This window comes from Monodelphis domestica, chromosome 8, assembly GCF_027887165.1.
Source record: "Monodelphis domestica isolate mMonDom1 chromosome 8, mMonDom1.pri, whole genome shotgun sequence".
Classification (NCBI taxonomy): domain Eukaryota; kingdom Metazoa; phylum Chordata; class Mammalia; order Didelphimorphia; family Didelphidae; genus Monodelphis; species Monodelphis domestica.
In genome coordinates this window covers 45700057-45712455 of record NC_077234.1, presented here as the reverse complement: position 1 = coordinate 45712455, position 12399 = coordinate 45700057, and the positions used below count along the sequence as shown (strand labels likewise).

At 46.1% G+C, this 12399-nt stretch overlaps 1 protein-coding gene across 1 annotated transcript in view; it reads left to right on the top strand.

The window, feature by feature from the left end:
- MCF2L2 (MCF.2 cell line derived transforming sequence-like 2) overlaps positions 1 to 12399 on the top strand; it is a 306817-nt gene that overhangs the window by 255254 nt on the left and 39164 nt on the right. The window contains exons 24-25 of the mRNA XM_056808456.1: positions 248 to 326; positions 4034 to 4106. Of these exons, the coding sequence (XP_056664434.1) occupies positions 248 to 326; positions 4034 to 4106 (152 nt within the window). The remainder of the gene's footprint in view (positions 1 to 247; positions 327 to 4033; positions 4107 to 12399) is intronic.

Genomic DNA, 12399 nt, shown 5'->3' with positions numbered 1-12399 from the left:
CACAGTTCATGACTGTGAAAGGCTTTTGGGCTTCTCTTAGGTCATCAAACAATCATTTATTAACATAGTGCCTAGTACATAGAAGCATTGAATAAATGCTTGTTGGCTGATCGACTATTCAAAGAGTCCCTGAGGGGAAACTGTAACCCCTGGACACAAAAGGGGTCTAGTTCCCCAAAGTGATGGCATTCATATTTGGTTTGGTCTGATGTCCATAGAGTTTCTTTCTGTGATTCTCTCTGTGCAGGCATCTTCCGTAGAATTGAAAAACCTCTGGGTTTCTGAGATCCGAAAAGTCTTGACGGGACAACTGGAAGCTTGCAGAGGTAGGGCATCGCTTCTTGACTTCTCTCCTCCGGGAGTCTTCTGTGGCAGTCCCTCCCTGTCACCATTCACTCAGAGCAAAGTCACAAAATATAGAGGGAAAAGGGGCCTGAAAGCCCACTCTGGAATGGAGAGACCCAAGCTCTAATGTGAGCTCCAAGCATGGCAGCGTCTGTGACCGCAGGCTCATCCCTTCTGTGGACTCAGTCTCCTCTTCTGTAAAAGGAAGGGTTGGACTAGAGCACCCCAGGACGCTCCCCGTCTCCTGCGTGCACAGCGCTGATCAGGACAGGGGCTCGTTCCCCCTGCCAGAAGAAGGCCCTCCAAATGCACGTCTCATTGTATCCTTGCAACCACCTTGGGAGGCAGGGCTGGTATTAGCCCTATATTATAGATAAGGGAGACTGAGGCAAAAAGGTCGAGGTTAAGGGTCTAGTTCTAGAACTGAGGTAAGAGTCTAGTTCTAGAATTGAAATGAGAGTCGCCAGACAGGAAAATTGGTACCCTATCTGTGGGGTAAATCAGTCCAAGACATTTCTATTCATCCATTCATTTACTCAAATAAATGTGGCCATGCCAACAAATAGAGAAAAGCCCACGACAAGACAGGGAAACCATGGACAAGCCCAGAATTCACAAGAATCCTTAGAGCCCGTGTTCTCCACTGCCCTCCTTTTACAGGCGAGACAAGGGAGCTGCAGAGGAGTAGAGTGACTTGGCCAGGGTCACACAAAGAATTTGTAGCAGGGCTAGAACTAGAACTGGGGTCTCCTGAGTCCCAATCTGCTTCTGACATGAACCCTTTTGTGGAACCATTAAGAATACAAAGCAGATGTTGGTGTTTAAACATGAGGACTGCTTGGGGGAAGGACTTCAGAGGGGGTGGAGATGGTTGGGGGCTGGCACGGTTCACTATGATTACCTGGACTAGATCTGGAAAGACAGCAGATGAGGAAAGGATTGAAGGTGAATGTATCCAGGCAGAGGGATTGGCCCAAACAAAGGCTTTGAGTCAGAAATAAGCAGTGTATTTGGAAGAGGAGGGCTGAGGAGAAGGAGGAGGAAGATGGAGAGAAGGGGAAGGAGGATGGAGAGGAGGAGGAGGAGGAGGAAGATGGAGAGAAGGGAAAGGAGGATGGAGAGGAGGAGGAGGAAGATGGAGAGAAGGGGAAGGAGGATGGAGAGGAGGAAGAGGAAGATGGAGAGAAGGGGAAGGAGGATGGAGAGGAGGAGGAGGAAGATAGAGAGGAGGGGAAGGAGGATGGAGAGGAGGAGGAGGAAGATGGAGAGGAGGGGAAGGAGGATGGAGAGGAGGAGGAGGAAGATGGAGAGAAGGGGAAGGAGGATGGAGAGGAGGAGGAGGAAGATGGAGAGAAGGGAAAGGAGGATGGAGAGGAGGAGGAGGAAGATGGAGAGAAGGGGAAGGAGGATGGAGAGGAGGAGGAGGAAGATGGAGAGAAGGGGAAGGAGGATGGAGAGGAGGAGGAGGAAGATGGAGAGAAGGGGAAGGAGGATGGAGAGGAGGAGGAGGAAGATGGAGAGAAGGGGAAGGAGGATGGAGAGGAGGAGGAGGAAGATGGAGAGAAGGGGAAGGAGGATAGAGAGGAGGAGGAGGAAGAAGGGGAAAGAGATAAAGATCAGGATCCCAGTGGCAGTGGTGGAATGTGGTTCAGTGTGAAGACATCCTAGCTGTGGAGTCAAAGAATCTGGCCATGAAGGCCCTTTCTAGCTCCTTAGTCCCATTATTCAAATTCATCCCAAAGCTGTTATTCAATTACAAAAAATAGCTCTTCTGCTCTGCTGCTACGCCATCACCATGCATTTTATTTTCTTTTTGAACCCTTACTCTCCGTCTTAGTAACAGCTCTGAGACAGAAGGGCAAACAAGGTGAGGTAGACTTGCCCAGGGTCCCATAGGTAGGAAATGTCTGAGGTCATATTGAAGACAAGTTCTCCCAAATCCAGGCCTGGCACTCCATCCACCGTGCCATCTGGCTGCCCCTCACCATGCATTTCAAGTGTTGATATAGTCTGACAATCAACACATCTATGAAGCCAGGCACTGGGGGAAGCAGAAAGGCGAAAACAGCCCTTGCCGAGGAGCTCACCTTCTTTTTTTAACCCTTGACTTTCTGTCTTAGAATCAGGACTGAGTATTGGCTCCAAGGCAGAAGAGTGGGAAGGGCTAGGCTGCCCAGAGTCACACAGTGAGGAAGGCACCAAGGCTACATTTGAACCCAGGATCTCTAGGTCTGACTCAATCCACTGGGCCACCCAGCTGTCCCTCATCTATTAGCTTTTACCAAGGGATATTCAATGTGAAGATACAGCAGTGACTGAAATGCTGCTGCATCCCAGACCAGGAGCATCCTCCTCTGCCTCACCAGGGGGGTTGGGGGTGGGGGGAGAATGGGGACCACATCTTCATCATAGCCCGGAGCCCAGGGTTGTGTGAGTATTCCTTCCAGAGCAGGGGCCTCGGCCTCTTTCCCCCTGATTTGGCTTCCCTGTGAAGTATAGAAGTACCCCAGATGGACAGCCACCCCCAACCTTTGCCTGAGGGGCGCCCAGCACCCCTCCCTCTTGGGAGCCGAGCAAGGAGCCAGGGACACTATAGTAGTGTGTGACCCTGGGCAAGTCCCTTCACCTCACAGAGCCTCCGCTTCTTCATTCATAAAATGGGGCTGTGGGAGCCCCTGCCAGACAATGAAACCCTGCCTCTTGAGTGTTTTGCCAGCCTTCAGATGCCTGGCTGTCTGATCTCTGGCAAGACACAACTCTTTAAGATTCTACATGGTGACAAATAAGGTGCCAGCCTGGCAGAAGGAGCTTCATCTACCAGTGAAATCACAGGTCTAGTCCCCATCCCTTAGCCCAGGGGAAAACTAGGTGGTTTAGGGCATAAAGTACCGAGTCTTAGTTCAGGAGCACCTGAGTGTAAATGCCACCTCAAGTTCTTAACACTGTGAACCCTGGGCAAGTCACTTAATTGCTGTCTGCCTCAGTTTCCTCATCTGTAAAATGTGGATGATAGCAGTACCTCCCTCCCTGGGGTGTTGTGAGGATTAAGTGAGATATTTCATGATGCCTTCTGGAGAATGGTGGACAAGGGAGAGCTCTTTCCAATCCTTCAGTGAAGGAGGGCAGACCCCTCCCCACTTCCCCCTTGGCTGCTCTCCTGGACTTCATCATGCCTTCCAGAATCTCGTCCTCTCCCAAGATCTGAAGCTTGTGCTCCGGCTCTTAGGCCCTTAGGGGTAGAGCCCAGCACATGGTAGGTGCTCTACGAACGCTGGCCATCATGATTATTACAGTCTGTTGAGAGTTCAGAATGGAGCGGCTCATCTGTGGCCCTTACCAGCCACATGACCCTTGGATCATCAGACCTCTGAGCCTTGGGAAAGGGGGGCCAAAAGGGTAGAGGGGGGGATCCGGGGCCAGGAGGGTCTGGGGTGGCACGAGCTCCAGATCTTGGGAGAGGATGCCATTCTGGAGGTCATGATGAAGTCCAGGAGAGCAGCCAAGGGGCAAGTGAGGAAGGGGCTGCCCTGCGTGCCCTGCTGAACTGGAGGATCCATTCTGTAGAAGGCATGACAAAATGATACCTGATTACTACAGTCATCAAGTGATTAACTACCTTATTAATTAATAAAATTAAGCAGTAAATTTCTGGATGATTAAAGGTCCCCCCCCCCTTTTTCTTTGACAGAAGCAAGTCAGCTACACCAAAGAATCACAGAAAGTGTCTACCATGCACCCATGGATACATCCAACTCCTCCAGGTAAATATCCCCAAACTTGTGGCTCCTCATGCAGCTTCTGTATTTGCACAAGAATTTCTCTTAAGAGAAACATCATGTCAATCATTTATCAACTGGCATTTATTGAGCACCTACTATGTGCCAGGCACTAGAGATAAAAATCAATCAAATAATTAACCCCTACTATCAAGGAGTTTATATATATATATATATGTAGGGTATATATATATATATACCCTTTCTTCTGTCTTACAATCAATACTATGTACCAGTTCCAACGCAGAACAGTGGTAAAGGCTTGGCAAATGGGTTCAAGTGACTTGCCCAGGGTCATACAGCTAGGAAGTTTCTAAGGTCAGATTTGAGCCCAGGACCTCCCATTTCCAGCCCTGGTTCTCTATCCACTGAGCCACCTAGCTGACCCAGGAGTTTATATTCTAATGAGGATGACAAGTATACATTTAAGAATGTAAAGAAATAATATAAAATAAATATAAATTTTAATACTAAAGAATATAAAGAATAAAGTGAATAGGTGCAAATGAAAAGTATTAAGTGCAAAGTAATTAGAAGGGAGGACATTAGCAACTGTAGGGAAGGTGGAGTTGAAATCAAGAAAGATCTTGTATACAATAAAGGGGTCAAACTCACCACTATCCCAATCAGACCAACATGGAATTGGAAAATGTTACAAAAATAATATAAATACAATATAACTTAGATACTGTTGATTGGTGATTTTCTAAGTCAAGATAAGGCATGAAGGGATTCATTTGATGCTGCAGATGTTGAAGATGATGAATGAGGTGCCTCTGGAAGGCAAGAAGGGATTCCGTGAGGCAGAGGCAGGGCGAGATGCCTGCCATGAGATTCTCCTTGGAATCCCCCTGTCTGCCAACAGAATGGTACCCAGAGATCTGGCTGCCACATTTTAGAAGGATAATCAACAAGCTGGAAGAAAACTGGAATGCTGAGAAAGCCAGAGTCATTGCTGTTAGAGAAACTGGAAGTGAGGAGTTGGGAGAGATATTTCATTAACCAGATGCCCACATCTTCTGCCTTCTGCCAGGCCACTAGCACATTTGTCTTCTTGAGACTCCTTGAACTAGACAGTGAAGTGGCTGGAAAGCTGGGCCCCATTCAGTGATAATAATAACTTCATTACATAACATTCTAAGGTTTGCAAAGAACTTTCAGATACATCTCACTTAATCCTCCTAAGTCTGTGAGTTAAGTACTCTTATTATCACCATTTGACAGATGAGGAAACTGAGGCAGACAGAGGTTAAACAACTTGCCTAAGATCATACAGCTAGTGTCTGAGGCCAGATGTGAACTCAGATCTTCCTGACACCAGCCTCATTGTGCTATCTACTGCATCCCCTAGTTGCCAAGATTCAAGGGAGAATCAGGATGCTTGGAGGATCATGGTATATTTAATGAGAATTATAAATGGAAAAGAGGGGAAATCCTTCTCTTGGTAATGAGATATATAAGGGAAGACCTTCAGTGTGTGGACTTCTTGGGGGAAATTCCTCAGTCAGTACAAACATGCAAATCTCTCCAAAAAAATACCTCTTGTGCAGTGAAAATAGAATCTTTGACAATAAAGAATGCACGATGATTTCCAAGAAGAGGCTGGCAAGTGATCATCCGGCAGGGGTGGAAGAGCGGCAGGGTGCTGTTGAACCCACCAGAAACAGAGAAGAAGCTGGGTAAAAAGAACCAGCTCCCCTGGGCACCCAAGGGGAAAAGAGCAGTTTTGAGAGAGGAACTCTAGCCTGGTCGTGGTCCTTCCTGAGACCTAGTCATGCCTACCATCTCTACCTGGGGATGGCAAGTGCCACTTTCCTTCTATATTCTAAGCCTTAAGAGCTCCAGGATCAGTGCAAGGGCTGCCTCCCTCTTCCTAGGTCCTACTGTCTGTCTTCTCGGAACACAGGCCCTTCTCTGACCAAAGTCTCTCAACCAATCAGGAGTCACCTCCTTGAAACGTGCAGCCATCACAGGGCTGCCCACTGGGGGCCTGGCTGCTAGGAGTTACTAACAGCAAATATGGCCCAGGATGCCTGAGGTCCTGATCTACTCCCCCATGGATGGGGATGCTATTAGCCAGCCTCTGCACAGCCCATCATGCCCAAGAAAGAAAGTTCTTAATGGTGCCAAATGGAGATAACTGGAAGAATGGAAGACTGGGAACATTAAGCTGAGGAACAGGAGGCTGGGGGACAAGAAGTGGGAAGATTTGGCCAAGGTCCAGGAGGTGAAGGCCTACCAGGTGGAGGAGGGACCAGATTTGTTCTTTTGGGTCCCAGAGGACCGAACGAGGAGCAAGAAGTCACAAATGGCTCTTCCTTTAACCCAAGGTCTGAAAGTTCAGCCTCTTGTCCATAAAAGGATGTGGGGCTTGGGTTGGCAATAAATTAGGTAAGCTCCCCTCTGAGGTCCCTTTCTGCTCAGAGATCCTGCCAAGTCATTCAGCTCCTTTCCTTTTCTCATCTATAAAATGGGCATTGACAAACTTGTGTGACTGTGAATCAGTGGGAAATTGAGCTTTGTGAAGGAGGCTGAAAAAAGCAAAGAAGGAACCAAAATGAGAGTTGGCTGCTTACCGCAGACTCCTATCTGGGGCTGGTTTTGCCAAGACTCATTTAGTGAAAGCTCAATCATCCACCCTTCCCATCAACTTTAAATACATTCCAATGCCATAAAACCAAGAAAATAAAAAAGGAAATGAATGACGGAAGGAGGTTGGGATGGAAGGGAGGAAGGGAAGGAGGAGCATGGCTAATATGGAAATATATTTTGCATGACTTCAGCATGTAGTCAGTATATTGTTTGCCTTCCCAAAGGGTGCAGAAGTATGGGGGGGGGTGGGTAGGGAATTTGGAGCTCTACATTTTAAAAAATGAACGTTAAAAACTTTTTTACATGTTAACAGAAATATTTAACAAAATAGGTTGGAAATATATTTTACAAAAGAAGAAAGAGGAAGTAAAAAAGTCATTGAAACTTTTTAAATGCACAGTTGAAAAAAGAAGGAAATGGACAATGTGGACAACTTTGGAAATTCCATGTTGAATTTCTTCTGCACTTAAAATGAAAAATGATACATAATGGAAACTTTTGGGGGGGTGATCCTTTACCCCCATTTCACTGTGCATATAGAAATGTTCATTTCAGTTGGTGTTTGTTAATGTCATTAAGAAAGCAATATTTTAAAAAAGTTTAATAATGGAAAAATGACTGGAATGATGAGATGCCCTGCATCTGGTTTGGGCTCTGCTAATTAGCTATGTGATCTTAGAAACAAGTCCAGCTTCTCATCCCTGAAATGAGGGATTTGAAGTGTTAATGATTAACTCTGACAGTTCTTGAGTCTGGTGGTTTCTCTGTCCAAAATATTTGCAGGATAATAGAATAATTCACATTGTGAAGTTGGGTGAGCTCTTTTCTCTTTCCAGCTAGAAGAAGCGGAGAGTGCTTGTTATTCCCATTTTACAAATAAGGGGACTGAGTGGTGGGTAGGGAACATGACTGCTGTGTCAAATATATGAAGAGGTGCCAAGTGGAAGCAGGATTAGACTTGTTCCATTTGGCTCCAGAGGGCAGAATCAGAAACACTGGGGAGAAGCAGCAGAATAGCCCTTTGAGGATTGATGTCAGGACAAACTTGCTCACCATGAGAGCTGTTCCAAAGTGGAATGAGTTGTTTCAGGAGGTGGTGGGTTCCCCTCACTGGAGGATTTTATTCTTAGACTGACCAATCAGTCAGTCAAGTTACTAAGGACTTAGTCTGTAACAGGTATTGTGCTAAGTGTCAAGGATACAAGGAGAGGCAAAAACAGTTTCTCAAGGAGTTTTCATTCCAATGGGAGAGGCTGTGTTTAAATAACCAAGTAAATACAACATGGCAGCTAGGTTACCCAGAGGATAGAGCACCAGAGCAAGTCTGGCTTTAGACACTTATTAGCTATGTGACCCTTAATCTCACTTGCCTCAGTTTCTTCATCTGTAAAATGTACTGGAGGAGGAAATAGCAAACCACCTTAGTGTCTTTGCCAAGAAAACCCTAAATGGGAACATGAAGAGCTGGACATAACTGAAAAAGGACTGAACAACAAATACAATATACAGAGTAAATTGGAGGTCATCTCAGGGGGAAAACACTAATAGTTGGGGCAACAAGAACAGTCCTCCTGCAAAAGATGGAATTTGAACTGAGTCTTGAAAGAAGCTAGGACTCAGAGATGAGGAGAAAAAGCATTCCAGGCATGAGGGGCAGCCAGGGCAAAGGCATGGAGATGAGAGATGAAATATATTAAGGATTTCATGGAAGGAGGTAAAGTATAAGAAGACTAGAAAGGTAGAAAGGGGCCAAGGTTTGAAGAGCTTTAAATGCCAGAAAGTTACTGAACTCATTGAGGAAGGAAGGAGAATGTCCTGGAGATCCATAGACAATGGCCACCAGGATCAGGATTGGGTGATCAGATTGGGCATTGTGAACCTAAAGGAAGAGATGCTGCGGATGGAGGGAAAATTTGGAAGTGGTCAACAGGATTAAGAAGTATTGTGACCACTGAGTCAGGGGGTGGTGCATCCATCTTAGAAGAGATGGCAAGAGAGGCAGGGCCATCAGAAAGAGGCAAGGTTTCTGTGCCAGAAGATGGAAAGTGTAAGAAAAGAAGAGGTTTAAGTCAAGAGGCTGTTTGTTCACTATAGATAGGTTTTCCAGAGAGCACAAATGAAGGGGTGTCCTAAAGTAGGACATTTCAGGGGTGGGTGATACTGTAGAGCTCAGATTCAAGCTTCCTTCTAACTCTGGTTTCCCAACTTCAAGGCCAACATTCTTCCCACTCCCTGGCTTGCTCCCAAAATAGCCTGAAGGATAGGGAGTTCTGGGATAGCTCCTCTCCTATAAGGATCTTTAAAAAGGATGGAGCAGTGAGTCTAAAGTCACTAAGGGCACCCAAGAGCCTTGAGACCTTGCTGTGATACTGGGCAGCATGTCTTCAAAGAAGGGAAATGAAAATAAAGGCCACAAAGAAAGATCAAAGCTCCATCAATCAACTTGCATTTCCTAAGCTCTTATTCTGGGCCAGGAATCCTGATAAGCTCCCAAAAGAAAAAGAAAACCAGCCCCTGCCCTCTAGAAGCTTGCATATTTAAAAAATATGTATATGTAAAACAAATTCAACAGCCACAAAGCCTTAGAAGGGAGAGTGGCAACTGCTGGGAGTGGGGAGTGGATGGGAATGGCAAATGATGTTTGGGCTGACCTCAAGGAAGGGAGGGATTCTACTAGGCAAAAGAGAGAAGTGAGAATATTGCAGACAGTATGTAGAAAGAACGAAGAAGTGAAATAAATGATTTTTGGAGGGAAGTAATTCAATTACATTTAAAATGTCTTAACTTCCTTCCCTCAAACTGTTGTCAAAGGTGGGTACTTCCTCCTCTTTCCATGCTTAAAATAAAATCATCGAAAACCCAAGGCAGTTTGAACTTCCACATTCTTTTGACAGCCCAGAATCTGGCCTTCCTTCCCACATGTGTTTCCTTGATTTGTGAATCTGTGGGTGTCCCACTGAAGCCTAGGAATCTATCTTGTGCGTCTGAAGAAGGCCAGGATTTCCCCCTGGTGTTTCCCACTGGTGAAATACTGCTCAGCAGCTGCTTTCCTCCCTTTTCAGGCTTCGTGGCTATTGTATTTATTTTACTTGCATGTATTTTTACATGTAAGCTTCTTGAGGGCAAGTGTGGAAAGGAAACTAGACTAACAGGTTGTGTGGGGGAGGGCCAACTGGAGATGGCAGTGGGGTCTTGTGACTAGCACTTCCTGCCTGCTGGGAGGGGGCGTGTGTCCTCGGGCTGGAGGAGAGGGAGCTTGTTCAGCCCAGTCTGGATTGGCATGCTCTTCTTGGTTCAGCCCAAAGACACAGGCTTCTAAAGGTCAGAATTGTTCTTGTTTGCTTTCTGTGTACTGCTAAGATTCTGAATTAGAACAACGAGAGTAGGAGAGGGACAAACTTTCCGCCAGCCTCTGGGGCCTGGCCTCAGGTCTGAAGCTGAGAAAAACTCCAATCCCAACTAGTTATTAAGCTTTATATTGTTTGAATTTGCAGTCAGATAAGTGGACTATCTTTTCTGGTCATAGAGGGAGCTGAACTTCAGTTCAGTCATTCAAAGACAAACCGTCCTGATTGGACCCCTGCGGCTTCCTCTGAGCAGGGGGCATCTCCCTCCCTTGTCTCACCAAGCAGTGTTCCCTCTCTCCCCTCAACTACTCCACACCCTGCTACAAACCTCCTTTTATCTCCCTTTTTCCCAATCCCATTCCCTTTCCCAATAAATATTACACAAGGGCTGTTTTAGTTTTTTCTTGAGTTGTCTTCATATTCCCAGAGCTTAGCAGGGTTCCTGGCCTTGAAACCTGGCCTTGCCAGTTTCCTGGCATCGGGCTCTGTGAGCCAAAGAGCAGCAATATGGCACCGAGCCAGTGTGTCCCGGACACTTCATTGTTTTTGGCTGAGTCTCTTCTTCTTGCTCCATGACTCACCGTGGATGGTGTAATTATGGACACCAGCTCTGCCCTTCACATGAGGCTTCAGTGACTGTGGAAAGAACCGCAGCTAGAGTGGGGGTGATGGGGGCTCTTCCCAGGATGGGAATGTTTGGGGGGAATAATGACAGCAACATTCCAAGGTCCACATCTTCCATTACCCTGACTCTCCTCACAGTGAGGGCACCCATTTCAGGGTATCCTTCTTCCTGCAGCCATTTAGGAAGTTCCTGGTGAACTTCCCACCCCCTTAATGGCAGCCCTATCCCAGGGGAATCCACCTCTTCTTCTCAACATTTGCCCCAGGGAAAAAAATTGCTAGTTATGATTCTGTGTTGGTCTCACCCCACTTCCCACCTCCATAGCCAGTGCCACCTATCTGGATCACATATTCTGCATAGGGAGGTAAAATATCTTCTCCCTCCAGATACTTAACTGTGGCCTAGGGCTCTGCCACTGATTAGCTAGCGGGCTTCTTGAGCTGTATTATGGGTATTTTGGATAGAATGATTCCTAGGTCCCTTTCTGCTCTCAAATGCTAAGCTTCTCTCCTTAGACCAGCGGTTCTCAACCTTTCTAATGCCGGGACCCCGAAGTACAGCTCCTCATGTTGCCGTGACCCCAAACCAAAAAATTATTTTGGTGGCTACTTCCAAACTGTCATTTTGCTACAGTTATGATTCGGAATGTAAATGCCTGATATGCATTATGTATTCTCATTGCTACACATGGAGAGGTTGAGAACTGCTGCCTTAGACTATCACTTCCACTTTGTCCCCAGCATGACTGTCTTCCAGGATCAGGACTGATTGCCATCTCTCAAATGACCCGGAGACTCTTCAGGACCAAGAGCACAACAAAGACGTACATGACTCGACCTTCCTTGGTTTTCCATCACTGATATTTTCCTTCTTTCCTTGTTGGTACCAGAGAGAAGACAGGATTTCTGTTACCCAGGAGCCACTGAGTGTCGCCAAGGCCATTGAGGGTGGTACTTGACAACTCTCCACTGTTTCTTCTCTCCCCTTTTTCCCAATTTTTTTTGCCTCTTCTCTTCTATTTATCTTATTCTCGTTTTCTCCTAAGGACATCTTAGGCTTCTTGGTGGCTTCCACAGAGACTGAGCCCATTGTCTCACTTGGAATGAAAGCTATTACAGATCCCTGCTCTGGAAAATGCTGTTCCTTCTTCTCTAAACAAGACAGCAACGTTTGCTATTCAATGCTATAAAAAAATGTATATGGATCTTACTCAAAGATAGCACAACCTCCATCAGGCCAAGATCCAAGCAGAAACTTGAGTTTCTCAGCTCTCAGGGTAATATTTCTGTAGCCCAGGGAATGATTCCTACTGCCACCTCATTTGACCAGAATCTCTGTAGGCTGTAAGGTGAAAGGAACCTAGCAGTATGGACCAGAATTTCAAAAGGGTATATAAGAATCCAGATGGTAACCAAAGTCCACTGATCTTGAGTTGTGATCTGATTAATATTCACCTAAAAACCTACCAGCTCTTTCTCCCTTGCTCCTTTACCTCTGTGTTTGTCTTTACCTTTACTGTCTAGGTTTTTTCTTTCTTACTCCTCCATCCTTCCATTCATAATTGGAGGTAGTAAAAAGAATGCTTGGTTTAAAGTGACTAAAATAACTAAACCTCTGTCCTGAGGCCCTGCTGGGACTTCTTTTCTGAGTCCACTTTTTTTAGGAAGAATCTAAGGTATGCTTTGCCTCACCTCCACTTGGACTCTCTCCCTAG